We start from the raw sequence: 18,223 nt of genomic DNA, 5'->3' as shown, positions 1-18,223 counted from the left end.
ACAGAATCGTTAAGGTTGGAACAGACCTTTAAGATCATCAAGTCCAACCGTCTCCTACAGAAACTGTAGGTTTGATATTTAGGTTGTTATACTGGAACCAATTTCTCCCTGCACCATGCCAGTGTTCCTTTATAATCCCCCCGCGTGTCTTAGGTGAGCTGGATGATCAGAGAGAACAAGAGTATTTTAATTTATTATTCAGCAGTGACTTCTTTTTCTTTCTGTTCCTGTCACTAGAATTGATTTCTCTAGCTCCTATTGCAGCATTAAATCACTAAAGAATGGAGCTACAACTGGTAGAAAATCCGTGTGAGTGAAAGGTGACCCCAGCATAACAGCATATTTCAGCTAGGTTTATTTCTGGTTTTGTTTCCAGACACAACTCACTGTCCCTGTCTCATCCCAATGACTTCATCCTCACTCCCTAATGTACTCCACTGGAAAGTTTCACTTTTTCTTTTATCTCATTATACAAGTTTAACAGGAGCATCATGACCTCAAAGGAGTGTTTCATTTCAAGATTAGATTTTTACATGCCCTACTGACTCAAATATAAGGTTAAAGGAAGACAGGTATATGGTCAAAGCATTGGCCTGGTGATTATGTTAATGTAGGTTCAGTTCCTGGCACTGTCACGGCCTTCACCTGAGCAAATAATTGATAGGTATATTCCATAAATATTACTCAAACTAAGTACTGTCTTTCTCTGTAAAGAGTTCTCTTAATTCAGGATAAAGTACTGTTTAACCTCAGTGAAGATAAAAGAATCTGTCTCTTAATCTTTCTGTCTTAATTCCCTTTTTGAATGTAGTGGTTAATTCGTCCTGGTTAATTAGGAATCTTGTAATTCAATCCTCACAAGTTAAAGTTTCCCAATAAGCCAAAAGTAGCAGACAATAAAAAATAAGTTTTCCAGAAAATAATTCACATTTAAAATGTTGGCCATAAGAAAACTACATGCTGGACTTTTATCCAAAACGTTGTCATCTTACTACACTAAAAGTAATTTTAAAAGTAACTAATGTCATTCTGACTTGTACAGAAAGGTTCAATAACTGAATTGATTCAGACAACACCGCACGGGTACAAAGCCGACTCCTTTATTCCTGATGCACCGTTGCTGCATCGTCGTACAAGGTTGGATGCCCCCCGCTGACAAAGCTCTCGGCAATGACATCAGACCTTACCAAACAAAGCTTATCGCTCCAGAGCTTAGAGCACATTCGAGTCAATCCACCGAAGCCAACTGCATTAAACACAAAACTCGCGGACGCGAGAAGTGAGCCAGGCCCTTACTGCTATCTCCTTTCTCCTTTCTGCTTACTTTTCTGTTGCCACGCTTGTTCTTAGTAAGGGAATGAAAATTGTCTACCTCTGTCTCTACAGCAGATAAGGTGACAGCGGCCTGCTCTCAACTGCTTACCTCCTGTAAGCGCTACTGCTGTGTAAATAGAACTAATAATTGTAATACGTGTCAATAGGTGAACTCCTGGGTAGCGTGGAAGGTATTAGACAAGAGTTACTTAATGCAACAACCATTCACACCTTCTGCCTCTAACCAGCTGACAATTCCAAAATGCAGGAACAAGAGTGTAATTTTTTCATTTGTTACTTGCTTTCATTTCTCAGAATACAGCTGAGAAACTGTACCCATAGAGATAAAAATCTTGATTACAGAGTGCAAAGCAATGCATTGCTTGTTCTGTGGTCGGTGGCGTTAACCACATAGCAGTCACTGTGCTTCGTATCGTACATCAGTATCCTTTTGTTCTTACCTCCTTCAGGAACACATCACATCCGTTCCCTGCAAATCTCTAGATGCCACTAAGATAGTATTTACTCACTGAACTGGAAGGTTGGAAGACAAAGCAAGTGATTGTTCGTTATCAGCCTGATGCAAAGCCCACTAAGGGCAATAGAAGCCTTTTCATTGATTTTAACAGACCTTGAATCAGGTTATATATAAGTAGCTTCTGGCAGCTGATTCATCAGGACATAATCCTGACTGCACTAAAAGATTTCCCAGTGACTTCAGTGGTGCCAGGTTTTCACCCAGTTATGGGTTTTGCATTGTTATTCATTTGGTAATGCAAATAAAAAGCAGTTTTACATTGGCTATGGGATAAGAAGGGTATGAAAGATTATATCATGATTGATCATCCTTCCACCACACACAAGTGTAAGAAGTAATTAATTACTGTGAGAGCATATACAAGAAGAGGAGAGAATGTATTCTTATCATGGATGGATGACTGTATTACCATTGTCTTCCTTGATGCACTATAGCGGGCAATATTCAAATGTAACAATGACCTACTGGTTTCTAATTATCTTGTCCTAAACCCTGATAAACCTGGCCATTCTTGTAATAGTGAACTACTTTCCAGCACGGCATTTCCCTTGCCAAGGTATATATTTTTTGGCAGCATCTGGCACTTTCCAGCCCTGGAATCTGACATAGGCTTGTAAATTCTGCTAGGTTGGCAAGGTTCTCACCCTCCAGAGCACTGAATTGGTGTAAAATAATACATTATATTGTTTGTTACTCCTTCTTCTATTTTTTTCCTCAAAAGAATTCTAAACTCTGAAATTTCCATTTCACATCCCAGTGCAATATTCACAAAACTATAGGTCTTTCTCTTCACGTTGCAACTGGCTTGAGAACTACTGTGTGGAGCATCATGGCTCTATCACATGTTTAGTATACTTCATTGCCTCCAAAGCAGCTGTTCCATAGGAAGGGCAGAGTACAGTGCAGCTATATGTGAGAGGAAATTGTTGCAAGTGTTGTACTTTGGAAATAAGTTTAGGGGAAGATGATTTTTTTTCCAATTAAACACACAATGAAGAAAAAAAAATGTTTCTGAAAGCCTATTTCTAGAGGAAAAAATTACCTTCTTAACTGTGCGGCAGACTAAATAAACACAGACATACAAATTAAAAATTAAGACACCTTTTGGAATAAATCTACATTTGTCAGGTAACTGACTTTAAAGAAGTGAAATAGTTGTTTTACTCTCCATTTGAAACATCAAACAGTGTTCATTTCTTCATAAGGTGCAGCTTATAAATCTTAAGGCAAAACACTCTGTGAAGTCTTGACAGATTTCTCTTAGAGATAGTACTGAGTTCCTGTGCTTTCCCAGTCCTACTTGCCTAGAATTTCAGAGAAAAAAGTCCTTAACAATGAGCAAACATCTTCTTACCTTAGACTCAGTAATTAATGCAATCCAGCATTCCTCAAAGCAGTAGCTCTAGTGCAATATCTCAGTATTAATAAATGCATATGCTTTCATAAAGATTTTACTTGTGCATACTGATAAAGCTTATCCTCTATTCTCATGCATATTAAATTAGACTTCAGAGCTAGAGCATCCATTCATTGAGCATTTATAAATGCTAATATATGCTCATTTTGATGAATACAAACAAAAATCAGTCTAAGCATAATTATTTTTTGGCACTAACAAAACATTGAAAGAAAATGGAAGCTAAATATTAAATACTGTAGCTTCGAAATGCATGCAACTTATTTACATGAAAATCAGATTGCCTACTTTGCAACATTTAAACCTTGAGGTATTTCTGTTAAGGGACTTTACAACAGTTCACAAGATTTGTTGTTTGTTTGTTTGTTTTAACAGTTCATAGAAGTATCAAAATACAGGCATTTCCTTCTGATTGAACATTGACTCATAATTTTCCAAATACAGATTAAAAATTCCAGAGTACCCTCAAGAAGTATTACCAATATAACATTAAACCATTTGTCTAAGATCACAAGGGGATGAAAAGTGATATCAACAATCTATTATTTTGCATACGCATGCATTTATAATGCAAACCCAGACAGGAATACTAGCCTGTCTGAGCAGGAACATAGTCAAAGATTTATGGAGATACATAATTAAACAGTAAATGGGCTGGTATGCTTTTTAGAACATTATGTGTCATTATATTTAATTGTTAAAATGGAAATAGAAGAGAATGGCTTTGTACTCCACTAGTGGTATATATTTTGTGTTTTAGGAGAAATCACTTTCAATGGAATTAATTTTCTTTGACTTCAGTTACCTAGAAGGAGTTGTGCGTATATTCTAAGACTAGATCGAGTAGGTTTATCTGTAGTTGATGAAAGAACATGCGCTCTTTCAGAGGTCAAGGATTCATTTCATTTTAGGCAAAGCATTTAAAACAGGAATAAGTCACGCCCCAGACACAGTTGCTTGTTGACTTGACTATCTTAAACCAGATCCCTAGTTTTCAGATAGTAAAGCTAAGATGAATTTCAAACTCAGCATCCCTAGTCTTCAGATAGTACATGCAACTCAAAAATACTCCAACCACCATCTCCCAGTTTGGATCTAGTGTACAGGATGAGCTTGTTCAGTTACTACCTTGTAATATAGCACCACAGACTCTCAATCTTGTTTTTAAGGCCACAGAAAAATTCTGTCTGACTGACCTACTGCCTCATAGTATGTTTACGTATATCCAGATACTGTAAGCTACAAACTGGACACAGTGGTAAATGAGAAAAAACTTTCTCATCACACTTCTCTGGAAGGTACCTCTCCAAAACTGCTATCAAAGCTTCAAAATTGTACAAATTGTATTACCCTCATCTTTTGATAGAAACATTTTGAGTTTCTCAGTACAAGATTATAGTACACTAACAGGTCAATAGCCTTTTACATTACTTTAAAAGCTGCACTTATCACTGAAGATTGGCTCTAATAGTAGTTTAGGAATAAGTTCACTGTTTTTCAGATTTATGATCTTTTTCTGAATTAGAGTCTAAATGGCATTCTCGGTTCTACTGCTGGGCTAAAAAAATGTATAGTAAATATAAAGTCACATAAAAGCTCCAGGACATGTCACCCCAGTTCTTCCTAGAGTCCGCTAAACAGTAGACTAGCTTTGTGTTTATCCTTAGCTATTTCTCATGTAATTTCCTAACACTAGTGCTACAACAGTAGATTATAATTCTCCACAGAATGGCTAGATAGTTTGACAATTGAAACCTCTACAGTCCACCTACACCAGTGCTTCTCACATGGAAACTGTCAGTAGAATCAATGGCAGCACCAGTGAGATATTTTGGAGAGAAGGGGCAAAGAAAGAAATCAAGCGTAAACAAGCCCTACTGAATTACTCCACTGACTTTGCATTATTTAGAGGGAAGTGCTGTTAGTACAGGAGCCAGCTGTTTAACTATTGGAATTCTACACCTTGGCCTGCTTTCAGGGGACTTCAGTGTGACTAGACTTTGTATCTGCTTGTAGCACATGGAAAGAAACATTCACAGATTTGGTACAGTAGATTAAATAAGAGCCAAAAGTTCTATTAAGTAAACTTTGACCTACCTGATACGAAACTTCTTTCGAGCTAGCAACTGACAAAAAAGGAAAGAAACCTCCGAGGAAATCTGTGTGCATCAGCAAAAAGGAATGCCTAGGACTGTTCTATGTCCACAGGCAGCACTTTGAAAGTTGAGTAAATATAAGGAACTTTTTGATAACAGCTGGAAGGTAGCACTCAAATTGTGTCAGAAAGGTGAGAAAGAACTATATGGATGCCCAGTATATTGACACAGTAGGATCAGTCAGTATTTTAAGGCAACAAAAAATTAAGGAACAGAAAACTGGTTTTAAATGTGCACAACCACCAGCTATTTATTTACTAATATGGATTTTGGTCTAGAAATTTAAGTGCTTGCTTACGTCTCTAACTAGAAGAGCAATTAGGCATGTGCTTACTGTTGAATATGTGCTTTAGTCCAACAGACCGTGTAGGAGCTTGGACATTTGCCTAGACCTAAGTGCATACTTTGGTAACTTGATGAACTGGGACCATCTGATCCTGCAGTCCTTCCAGAAGAAGATGGGACAAATACTGATAATATCTGTAGAAGTGGTAGTATCTCCTTGTAATTCTTTATCTCATCTTTGTGATAACGTTTTGCATACTGCAGCACTTGAGAGGAGAGCAGCAATTTAAAATCTATTGGTTTAAAATTAACTTAGACATCAGATATTTCTCAAAAGTAGAGTCCAGAATCATGATTACTGAAAATGATTCATTTTTCCTATTTTTTTCCTATTTATTTGCTCTATCTGTTGTACAGCACTTCAGGTAATGTCACTTTCTAGTTCATATGAACTTTAAGTATCCTTGATTGCTTAGGTCTTTCAAAAACCTTGGGAAAACTTATTTTAAAGAAATAAACAAACCCACTTGACTTCACAATACTAATGTTATCTTATGAAGGATGAGCATTTAGTGCCATGTAATACATGAACATTTAAGTCTATAAACAAATGTCAAGTTTCATTGCTGACCACATCCCTGATATGTTAGTGATTCCACTCCAAACTTGTTACATGTACCATACATGTTTTTTAAAGAGCTATCTTTAGAAGAAGAATTCTATCAAATTCTGTTGTTAACTCACGGAAGTTCCTGGCTAGCACATTTCATCTTATTGATTCTAAATTTTGTCACCTAGAGGTAATATTATCTACCTAGGTGTCATGTTTTAACCCCAGACAGCAACTAAGCACCACACAGCCGCTCACTTACTCCCCACCAGTGGAATGGGGGAGAGAACCAGAAGAGTAAAAGTGAGAAAACTCATGGGTTGAGATAAAGACAGTTTCATACGTAAAGCAAAAGCCACACACACAAGCCAAGCAAAATAAGGAATTCATTCACCACTTCCCACTGGCAGGCAGGTGTTCAGACAACTCCAGGAGAGCAGGGCTCCATCACACGTAACGGTTACTTGGGGAGACAAACACCATAACTCTCAACGTCCCTCCCTTCCTTCTTCTTATCCCAGATTTATATGCTGAGCATGATGCCATATGGTATGGAATATCCCTTTGGTCAGTTGGGGTCAGCTGTCCCAGCTGTGCCCCTTCCCAACTTCTTGTGCACCCCCAGCCTCCTCGCTGGTGGGGTGGTGTGAGGAGCAGAAAAAAGCTTTGACTCTGTGTAAGCACTGCTCAGCAATAACGAAAACATCTCTATATTATCAACACTGGTTTTTTTAGTACAAATCCAAAACCCAGCCCCATACTAGCTACTATAAAGAAAATTAACTCTGTCCCAGCACACTAGCATGAGTGTCATGAGGAGCTATTGCTTGTAAGATTCTTAGAAGTGCAAAATATTACTAATCCTGAAATCTTCTATTGGACTGATAGAATTTTTTTTAATAGGTAACTTCTTTTCTAGGTAGAAAGGTCATGATAAGCCAGATGAAACTAACCAATGATCTGTCCATCCTTATTTTTACTATTAGCAGTAGCCAGGGAATCAACCAAACCTCTATGCCTCTTAGCTGCTGTGAAATACCATTTAAAGGAAAATGCTTGAACAAAAGCTTTTAGAGTGTGTTCATTTATGAAAAATTGTCAGAGAAAACAAAGGTAAGCTTAACTAATCAACTATTTGTACCTACAGTTCAGCTGAATCTGTTAGGAAGAGTTATACCAGCATATCTAGGAAAAAAATTTTCCCTTCCATGTTTTAAATGGGAACAAGACAAAATGCGGAACAGCTCGGGGTATCCTGCACAGTAATGACACTCCACATTTTATCATGACTGCTAAATTTTAAAAGTATTAGGCTAAGACAACCTGATTAACAGACTTCGGAAAAATCTCCAGGGAAAAGCTTTTACTTTATAACTCAGTAAGTGAAAATAGCCTGTAGAAAAACCCCAAAGCTCTGTGTTTTAACATTTACAACACTTTTCAATGATACACAGAAAACAACACACACAGACAAATCAAAATATTACTGTAATCTACTCCTGGCTTGCTGTTCTGTTTATTCTTGTGAAACTAATAATTTAACAGGCAACATACAGTATAGAGGCCCGCAGTGGATTGCAATCTACTAAGCAAGCGTATTTTTCTTTTTGTTTATTTTATAGTCCCTAGGAAAAAAGACATTTAAAAACCTATTGTCTGGGTTTACAAAGCTCAAAGGGATAGTTAGTTCTTAGCTGACTGTATTGCTGGCTAAAATGTTAGACATACTTTACCACTAGAGGTCTTTTCATTTACGGATGTACTAATGCCTCAAGGGTTCTTCATCAGTGGACATATGTTTTAATCACAGAGAACTGCAAAATGCAGTGTCGTCTTCAAGCTGACAACTGTAGGACAAGTATATGGATATTGAACAATGATTTGTTGTATAAGCTTTGGAGGCAATAATTTCCCAAAGAGAAAACGAATTTTTGCCTTTTTTGGTACCTTTATCCTTTATCTAGCTTGAGTAATTTCTTAAAATGTAAACTTGTGCCAAACTCTGTGAATAACAGATTTTTAGTGTCAGTGAAAAAACTGAAGGGGAAAAAAAAAGCAAGAAAAAAAAATTGGTAGAGCTGACTGAATTGAGTTACTTCATTTTTTGGCTCTTGGTGCAGTTTTCTTCCCTTTTCTCCATATTTTTGGGTTCTTAACCAATGGGGATCATTCTGTAAATGGAAACATTTAATGCTGAAAATGTCAAAACAAAACATGTAATCTTTTCAGAATTTTAATGTCTGGAACCAAATTCTACCAGAATTTTAAAATAGACGTAGTAAGCAAGCAAATACTATTTTTTTGGTGAATTTACTGTTCCTTCCTTTCTAGTTAGTCATAACAGGGCAACTGCACATCCCACCGGGATGCATAAAAACAAGACCAGGAAATAATGTGTCTGTAATCTTTGCATACTATAGCAGAGAAATCAACAGTTACTAAAGAAGTCATAAATCACTGGGAAAAAAGAAGAGTGTAAGAGTTCTGTGAATGAAAATGTCACGGTTTACTGGAGCCAAGTGAAAAATGCAGAACATTTGCCAATCAAGTATTCTCTACAGATGCCCAGTGCAAACACAAAACACAGCAAAGACCGTGTTATGTTCCCATTCCCTACCGTGTGCAAAGCTGTAGAGTATGAAATCTTCAGCTTTTGTCTGTTCCATCAGCCATCTTCGTATATTTGCAGCATTTCACTGATTACTTTGTTCCCTTATTTCCTGCTTCCCACTAGTTTTTGAGCTCGCAGATCTTACAGCCTGCGCAGTGGGTATACAGTATTTAGTTCCCCTTTGGAAGACACTCTGACTTCATGTAGTGGCTCAGTGTAGCCTTTTTCATTAGAAAATATCTGCCTACACCACAGGCATGAGCTATGATCTTTAAACACCAGCTACCTCAGTCGGCTCAATAATTAGTTTTCATCCAGAAGCTAAAGGGCAAGTTTCCTTTACAAGGCTTCTAAATGCCTTTCAACTTCCTCCCTCTCTATTTTCAATGCCAGGACAGTTCAAGAAAACCGTTTAATAATATTTTTCTACGAAGATAAAATTTTGCTCAAATGCTTAAATAGCAACCACCCATAGACAAAGATCAAAGCTGGCTATTTCCAGGAATATCTTCTGAAGTTGTATCTGAGAACAGGGTCTTAGAATAGATACATACAGGCAGCCTCTACAACTGTCATTGGTGATTCAGTTAAAATAATGCAACTTAATATGATTGCTGCTGAGATCTTTGCGTTTCCTTTCTAACATAAAAACTTTCCATTTGTGTTTTGAATAGGTAAGCCTACAGGGTATGGATCCAGCAGTAGACGCTTACACCACAAGGGAATAGTGGATGAATGCTGCTTCCAGAGTTGTGACCTGAGGAGGCTGGAGATGTATTGTGCTCCAATAAAGCCACCTAAATCTGCACGCTCTGTACGTGCTCAGCGCCACACTGATATGCCAAAAGCACAAAAGGTAGGCCAGGCTGGAGAAAAAAATAAAGAAAAAAAAAAAAAGCCCTACCTATTTTAGGGAAGGAAAATTCTGTCAAGGCTGGTAATACAGCAAACAACTGATGTGTTCTGCCTTCTGGGGACACTGAGGTTTAGTGGGGTTTTGAAAAATAGCGTCCATGGTAGGAAATAAGTAGGAAATGGTATGTTCTATCTCATCTCTTAGGACACTGAATAAAACATGGAATTGTTAAGCTAGTAGTTGTGAGGATTTATCCTGCTAGTGCATATAGTAAATGACAAGTACTCACATCATCCAATCATAAATAACACTAAAACTTCTTTCAAAAGAGAAACCAAACACTGAATGTTTAACAGCTGATCTATCCAGAACCTCCTCACTCATCCTTTCTTGTCAGGAAGAGGCAGAGTGAGTGATCAAAAGGGAAAACACGGCTTTTCTGCTATTCATTTTACATGTAAATGAAGAAATTATTTTTTTCTTTCCTCATTATTTTGGCCTTTTTGAAATTTATTTATCAGAACTAAATTAACTGGATAGTCACTGCAGTCACCACATATGTCGCTTTAACTATTTAATAATTAATCTGTATATTCTCCAAAACCTTCAAGTATTCGTTGGTATTGTTGGTGTAGTTGTGGAGTTCAGAGTACCCAGATTTTTGTTCCTGTCATACTAGATATGTTGTACATACAGGGAGTTAAATCTCAGCTCTCCTCAACAGAGCCCAGAGTTCAGAAAACCCATCTTAGACTAGGCTACCATTAAGCTCATGTCCAACTGTCTCTCTTGTTTGAGTTCTGAACATCTGTTTACGTTATCTGTCATCTGCTGTAAGCCGCTAGTGATACATTTTATTGCTGTTGACCCTGTCTGTCCTAGATGTATGTTGGCCACACTCCTGCAGTTATCTGAAATTTTTTCGTACAAGAAATGGAGCTGCATGAAATCGTAAGATTTCATAAGAAGTCAGGAAACCAGCACTATATACTAATTTCCTTAATATTATCTTTATTAAAAGAACAATCGTAATCGTTCCAGCACTCATTTTTTTCCATAGTCAATCCTTAGAATGGAATCCTTTCACCTCTTCCTCAAGAGTTTTCAACCTTTTAAAGTAGTGGCTGTATGATTCTTCCTGGCAAGTATCACCTTAGCCGTGAACATCTCAAAAGGAACACATGACAACAAGTAAAGTCTTCTTCAGGTAGGGCACAACTATAGACAAGAAAACCCTGTGGTTTATTCCTGTCTGGGCACACGTATGTTTAAGGTTTGCAGGAAAGGAAGAAAACAGGCTTGGCCGGTAATCTGTGTGCTCCTTCCCATAGTTGTTGCTAAGCTGATGGGTAAAACATTCTGTAACTTCAAGTAAAAGGAGACAAGATACCTGCCCGCTCTCTGATGGATCTCCACACCACTTTCCTTGGAGGCCTAAGGAATGATGTCACTCTTTAGGCAGCTGTCCTCTTCCCTGTTCAAAAGATAGGCAGGAAAACACTTTCCTCACAAACAGGAAGGAACGGAAGAAAAGCCTTGCATCTTTCTGCGGCAGCAGGGGAGCTAGTCTTTAAGAGAGGATAGTGGAAGACGAAAAAAGTTCGAGAGAGTATTTGAGGCAGTAATTGAGAGAACCTAGCTGCAGAAGAAATCATCCAGGAAATTAAAAGGAGAAAAAAATCAAGAGGTAAAAAGGGCAGTAAAACTACAATGAGGATCAGAGGAAAAGAAAGGGGAGAGAATTAGATCAAAGAGGCTGAGAAGATGAGAAATATTGACTAACTGAATGAACCATGGTGCATCACGCAGAAAAGATGGGATTTTGAGAAAAGGGGAAAGAAAATAAAATTAGAGAAAAATTAATATTAAAGAAAACAACACCTTTACAGAAAATGTATGTGAAAAGGAGGAGAGAGGTCAACAGAAGCAGAAAAATCATAAATGTTTCTTGATGGGAACTTGGCAATAAAATAAAAGAAATCTGATGGGAAAAACAAACTGAAATGTTCATTAATACCTGTGGATGGAGAAAATTAGATTAAGGAAACAAAAATACAGAAGGAATAGGAGAAACTGTTATTGAGATTTATGACAGATAAAAGGAAAATACATGGATGGGAAGAGAAGGGAAACAGAATTAATTCAGAAAAACTCTATATGAAAAATGTCTGGCACATATTCTCATGTAATTATTTTTCTGTTCTTTTTCTTTTTGCAGTCAGCTGTACATGCCTCCATTAAGAAAGACAATGCTATGTTCATACTTTCTTCTTTGGATTGGCTCCCCCAATATGAATGCATTTATCTAATTCATAGTATTGATATGTCACTAAAACATAATTTAAAAATATTTTTAATTAAAAATTAATTGCACTAAAGTAAAATTATTTTTGTGTTCAGCAATTTTTTCTAGTTTAGAATATTTTTTTCTCAATATGTTATATGAGATACATATCTTACACATATAAAGTGAATATATATATGTAACATAATATATATATCCTCTTTAATATTTTCTTATTTAGATACAAGATTTGAGGCATCATTAATTGGCATATATAAGATGCTGTACAGTTACTCTCAGATTTCATACACAATCAGTTTCTTACGGCTTTCATATTTCTAATGCAGTTTTTATTTGGCATCTCCTCATAACATTTTTTATAGACAAATCCAGGATTTGGGTTTTGGCTTAAGTGTTTTTGTAAGTGGTCTACTTTCCCAATTCCTTGAGCAGATCATTTCTCCTATGCACAATTTGTTAGAATAACTTAGTTCAGTGGAGCAGGGTTGTTCTTCTGTTTATATGTTATGTTAATATTGATCTTTAGTCATTAAATTACAAACAATTGTTGCTACACTACGCACACAAATCTGAATGATGAGGGCCAGGTACTGAGTGATTAACGTGGGCTGGAAACCCTAAAAATGCCTATTTGCTGCTGTAAATCCAACATCAAGAACTAGTTCTAATCCAATCGCAGCAACTGCATGTGTAGAATTTTGTTTGTGACTAACAAACGAAATATTTCTTTCTCTATAGGACCATTATTTGTCCTGTTCTAAGACTTTTACTCACAAATAAATACAAAAGTATACTGAAAAGTAAAAAAGAAATGCATTGTTATGATATACTTAGGGATATTACATACACAGCATTCTTCACAGTTTCAGAAAAAAAGAAACTAAGAAATTCAACCAACCTGCAGGATCTGTTTTTCACTCATTTACTGATCATTCATCAGTTATCCTCATCCGAAGCATGTTTTGTTTACTTGCTTGCTACTTCAATACTTTACTGAAAGCTTTCACTAGGATTCTTAGTGTTAAAAAATACATAGGCATTCTTCTTGCCAGAACTGAGAAAAAATAGGAAGTGATCAACTGCATAATACAAATCTATTATAAAATTCTACCTCAATTGCAATTAGTTACGTATATGAGGAGAAATTATTAAAGGGGACACAACTCAGTCATACGTCAGTATTTCTAAACCCAAGAAAGACGTCCCTGAATTTCTAACAAAGGGTACAGGTGTGAAACCAAAGCACATGACAGATTGAGATTTTTTTTTTAAACCTAAAACTATCAGAATAATCGTTGACATTACTTTCAGATTAAAACCTCATTTAATGAGCAAATATATCAGCTAGTAAGGCAGGAGTAAGGAACAGGGAGAAACTTGCAGTATTTGTGCTGGAAAGCAAAGTAATGGTTTCACCTATTTTTACACTAAGTTTAGAGTTTTAAACTGCGAAACGGGAGGAAGAAGAGGAATTAAAGTTCTGTCTTCAGCATGATGGTTCCATCTAGCTTTTCTTTCATTCATTTCTTTCTCTTCTGAGAAATGCTAATAGAAGTTTAGTTTGTTTACCCTTAAGTGAATTAAGTTTTAACATCAATTTGGAAAACTAATGAATTAAAACTTTGAACAACAACTGTTCTCTGTTCAAGCAAAGGAAATAATTGTGCTATTTCTACAACAGTTGTGTACATGAGGGAAGACTGTGACCTTTTGGAATGAAGCAGGGCCACAGAACCAGTGGCACAAAGTTCTTATCAATTTAAGGCTACAAGGTACCTTGAAAATTATTACGCGCTGGCAAGGCTGATTTTAAAATCTAGTAAATAAAGAAATGAGAAGGCAAAAAAAAACCCATAGTGCCATGCCACCTCCTTGCACCCTGAATAAAAGGACCAAATACCTGTACATCTTGATATAATTTTGCTCTTCCTCAGATTTTTAGTCCTTGTTCTTCTTTAGGCCTCGCGTGTGGAAACTACACGTAAATATATATACTGACAAAGTATCAATAGGAAGCAGATTCTCTCAAAAATCCTTTTCAGATTTTATCTATTCTTCAAAATTTTGATAAATACTAAATGGGACTAAGAGAGAGGGAAAATATGTTAGTATTTTTAGTTTAAGAAAATGCCATTAAGAAAACGGAAAAAGTATTGCATTATTTCTCATTAATCTTTCTAAGGTTGGCAGATGCTTTTGTAATTGGCTCAGTATCAACTCACAGATACATTTGCAGGACAAAATATGCACAGTGGCACTAATCCTCATTTCTATCACAGCCATTACCAAGCCAGTGAGGGAACCTTTAAGTGTAACACGTGGAAGAACTTGGCCTCTTCACTTCAGAAAATTATTTTCTCCCATTGCTTACTTTCTAGCCTTGTTATTATGCTACTGATCCCACTGCCCACAGAACTAAAAAGCTTTCAAAGAGACCCCAGAGAGTGTGTAGCTAAGATGTCATGCCTGTTACTACAAACATTAGACTTGCCATTTATTACCAATAAAACAAGAGATCTTTTAATGCCAATATGAGGTTTGAACGTCCATCCTAACAGGGGAAGACTGCTGCTGCATGCTTCCCAATGCCCCCCCATCTTAGTTAACTGACCTTTACTATCACTGAGGTAGTTGTTACCCTCATGTTAAAGCTGCTCTATGTCCTACGATCCGTGCTTAAGGTTAGAAGTCTGAGCTTCTCTGTTCATGAACTGACTTAATGCAAAGCTGCATCTGTCATCTTAAAATGCTTATTGTCTTTCTCTCAGTCTGAATATCAGCTCAGAGGGTCTGCTAATGAAACAAGCATCACAGATAATTTTATTTCTAATTACCTTGTTTTCAAACACTTGAGAAATAAGGCAAGACTTTCTATACCAGTGCAAATGCAGGTCTGAGAACCTGATTCAGGCATTCACGCTTTTTTTTCCCCAATGTTCTCAACATTGCACACTTGAAAAAATGTGTTATGTGGGTCAAAGCATTTTTGGGCATGCGTGCTACTGCTGCCACAATCAGTGCCACTTCTTTGTAGTTCTTCATCAAAATGCTGATTCCAGAGGAGAATCCATTCTAAAAGTAACCTGCCATCTTGCCTTGATTTCAAAGCTAGACTGTGTATTATGACAGCTCTTTTTCCATCTACATGTCAGTATTAAAATCTACAACTGAAACCCTGCTGCATTTTAGTATTTGCTCTATTTGGATGATAAAGCCATTTTAAAGACAGACGACAGCAGCAGTGGAGAGAATTTATGTTATCATTTGGGAAACATAATTAATTTTCAATCTAAGCATACTTTGAAAGCCACTGCAATGCAAAATGTCTGTTGTTTCATAATAAGGCTCTCACTATCCATTTTATAGATCATGAGTGTGCACCGTTTAAGAATGTACTACTTTTTGGAAATAAAATGCAGCACGTAACTTCTATGTGCTGGTAAACTCTCTTCAAAGAGGAGAACCTAGGGGCAGCATTGATGAGGATATTTTGCTTTGTTGTCATAAGGAAAAAACCAGGGCAGATGAGTCAAGGAATCCCTGATTTCTTAGTTCGTTGTTACCAATATAAGCATTTGTAGCATAAGGCAGGATCCTTAACAGTGGCAGACTCCAGTGCTGCAACGGTGAAAATCAATGAAAAATGAAGGGCTCCCCCAGAGTGAGTACTTCAGGGTGAAAACTAAGGTACAACTTAAGGAAAAATAAAGGCAGAAAAGGTGGTTTTGGAAAAGTTGAAAGCAAAACAGGCAATGAAAGCACAAAGTATTTTAATTTATGGATAAGCAGAATTCTGTTGACATTTCTGTTTCTGTATTTGATCCATGCTAAGGAAGCAATTCCATAGAAATATTAGCAAAAATTGATGAAGACAAGCCAGTATCCTACTGAACTGATCTCGGGAATAGTAACTAGATGATTAATCTCTTCTTCCTCATTTAGTATTGCATTTTGGACTAAGAACATCTAGAATGGCAGATTCCTAACAAAGACGTTTCTTCATTATGAATACTTTGCTATTAACAAATTTGGTTTGTCAGTGATAATAAATCTTAATTTTGCTCAGTGTTCTTACCTGTTGGTGGTATAAACAATTTAACGATTACAAGTGCTGCTTGGGGTTTTTTTTAATACTCTGAAAATAATAATTCAACTAATACCCATCAGAACCCAATCCAAACCCAGGGAAAATTAATAAGCTCTATGTGAGCTCAAGTTTTTTGATCCTTTTCCAGTTTCTGATTTATTTTATGTTTAATAGATACTGGAGGCAAATGGAAAAGTTATATATAGAATCGTATTTTATTTAGGAAACAATTTAAAAAACCCCACAAAACTACTGTGATGCACCAAATCGGCTTCTTTTTTCTTTCTGTCCATCAGAAAAAGAAGCAAAAATTTCATTACTTTGTAAATTTTAGAGATTACATTTCCTTTTCTTTAGGGCTTAAATAGCAGATAGTGCAGTGGCAGAGCTGCATACACATGCCTCACTTTTCTCAGGGAGATTTTTTATTTTTGGCTTTTCTAAGGATTTCAGTTAACTAAGAACTTTAATTCTGATGAGGATTATAAATATGGAGAGTTGCTTAACAATTCTGCCTCTAGTCTGGTACAGAATGTGCAAAGATTTGGGCCCAGCTAATATTTACCAGCATGGCAAATACGGAAAACAAACTGAGAGATATATGCCGCACCCATCACCCCTGCTGGCAACTGACCTGCGCATGGAATGACGATGAACTGAGGGCGTTCGTTATTCACTCCAAAGCCCTCTTGATTTGCCTGGCACATCACCCTGTCTCTTTCTGAAAATACAAATTATTTGGCTGCAGCTCCTGCAGGGAATCCACACTTTTTATCCTCCTAAAGGCCTTACCCAACAAAACCTCACGCACCTAATATGACGTTTAAGCAAAATGTAGGTAATGGAGTCCTACTCAGCAATTTTGAAAACCTCTGACCACTGGGTACCAAAGCCCAGGAGGATCCATAATTCCTGTAGTTACAACTCTGAAGTTCCCTGGCCCCTAGACATCCTGCTTTTGCAAATGTCCTTGCTCTGAAAGAAGGAAAAGCTTTGGTACCTGCTGTATGTCCAAAGCCTCTCCAGGTTCCAGTACGCAGATGTTTCCCCTGCCAAGATCAACAACGACAGCGATGAAAGTGTTTATGCCTAGGAAAACAAGGAGTTTAGCGCACAGAAGTTTTGTGTAGTTAACTTCTCTGTGAACTGGCAAAAGGGCTCTAACAATTTCAGCATTCAGGATAACTGTTTTCCCACTAATATAACTTTTGTGGTCATACAGCGTATTAAAACCTACCTGGAATAATTATTTTTTTCTACACCTTCAGGAAGTGCATTTGAAGAATACGAGTAGAGGGAACACAGGAAACAGGAACTACAGAATGTAAGAACATGCCATCCACGAGAATGAAGAATGAATGTGCCATCTGCAGGATACTTTGCTGTAAATAAATTATTTGTTAAACATTGGAAGACTTAAAAAAACCTATGGTTTAATAAGCTTGATGCAATCTCAACCAATGGGCATTCTCCCAGTGATCAATGCAACTAAACATTCCAATATTAAGTCTTTAGAGAACAGAACATTTTAACCAGCCCAGAGCTAAAAATTTCTGTGGTTGATCTATTACTGCTTGTTAACCTGTTTTAAAAGTCCTGCACAAAATCTCTTAAAGTCCTGTGCCCCTCAAAAGCCTACAAATTTATGGGCCTTTGATGGATCCAATTGCACTAAATTAACCTATGAACACTGGCTGCTGGAGTCATTCATCAGCCTTGTCTAAGTGGTGGTTTTGTTATTTGCACTTCTATACAAGCAACAGGCTGTTTGTTTTACAGTGTCTGATAACATTGTTTGTCTACCCCTTCATATTTGCACACTTTGACATTCCCAGTAGCAGCAGCAGTAAGGTAACATATACAGTTTTAAACATCCATTAATTCCATCTGTGGCATTTTGACAGAATATGGGTTATAGATGCATTTGTTTTAAGACAGTTTTATTTTTCCTTCTTTTGCAAAGATGCAGTTTATTGCAATTTGTGAGACAAAAGATTTTTAAAAGCAGTTAGGGCATACATAGGCTCTCAAACCATTAATGATT

General features: G+C 36.9%; 1 protein-coding gene across 1 annotated transcript in view; it reads left to right on the top strand.

The window, feature by feature from the left end:
- The window catches only part of IGF1 (insulin-like growth factor 1 (somatomedin C)), a 49,208-nt gene extending 31,341 nt beyond the window's left edge, over nucleotides 1-17,867 (top strand). The window contains exons 3-4 of the mRNA XM_010287159.1: nucleotides 9,606-9,787; nucleotides 17,448-17,867. Of these exons, the coding sequence (XP_010285461.1) occupies nucleotides 9,606-9,787; nucleotides 17,448-17,507 (242 nt within the window). The 3' untranslated portion in view covers nucleotides 17,508-17,867. The remainder of the gene's footprint in view (nucleotides 1-9,605; nucleotides 9,788-17,447) is intronic.
- The last annotated feature ends 356 nt before the right edge of the window (nucleotides 17,868-18,223 follow it).

The sequence above is a fragment of the Phaethon lepturus genome, unplaced genomic scaffold, assembly GCF_000687285.1.
Source record: "Phaethon lepturus isolate BGI_N335 unplaced genomic scaffold, ASM68728v1 scaffold575, whole genome shotgun sequence".
Lineage (NCBI taxonomy): Eukaryota > Metazoa > Chordata > Aves > Phaethontiformes > Phaethontidae > Phaethon > Phaethon lepturus.
Note: the sequence above shows the minus strand (reverse complement) of the source record. Positions and strands in the feature narration are given on the sequence as shown.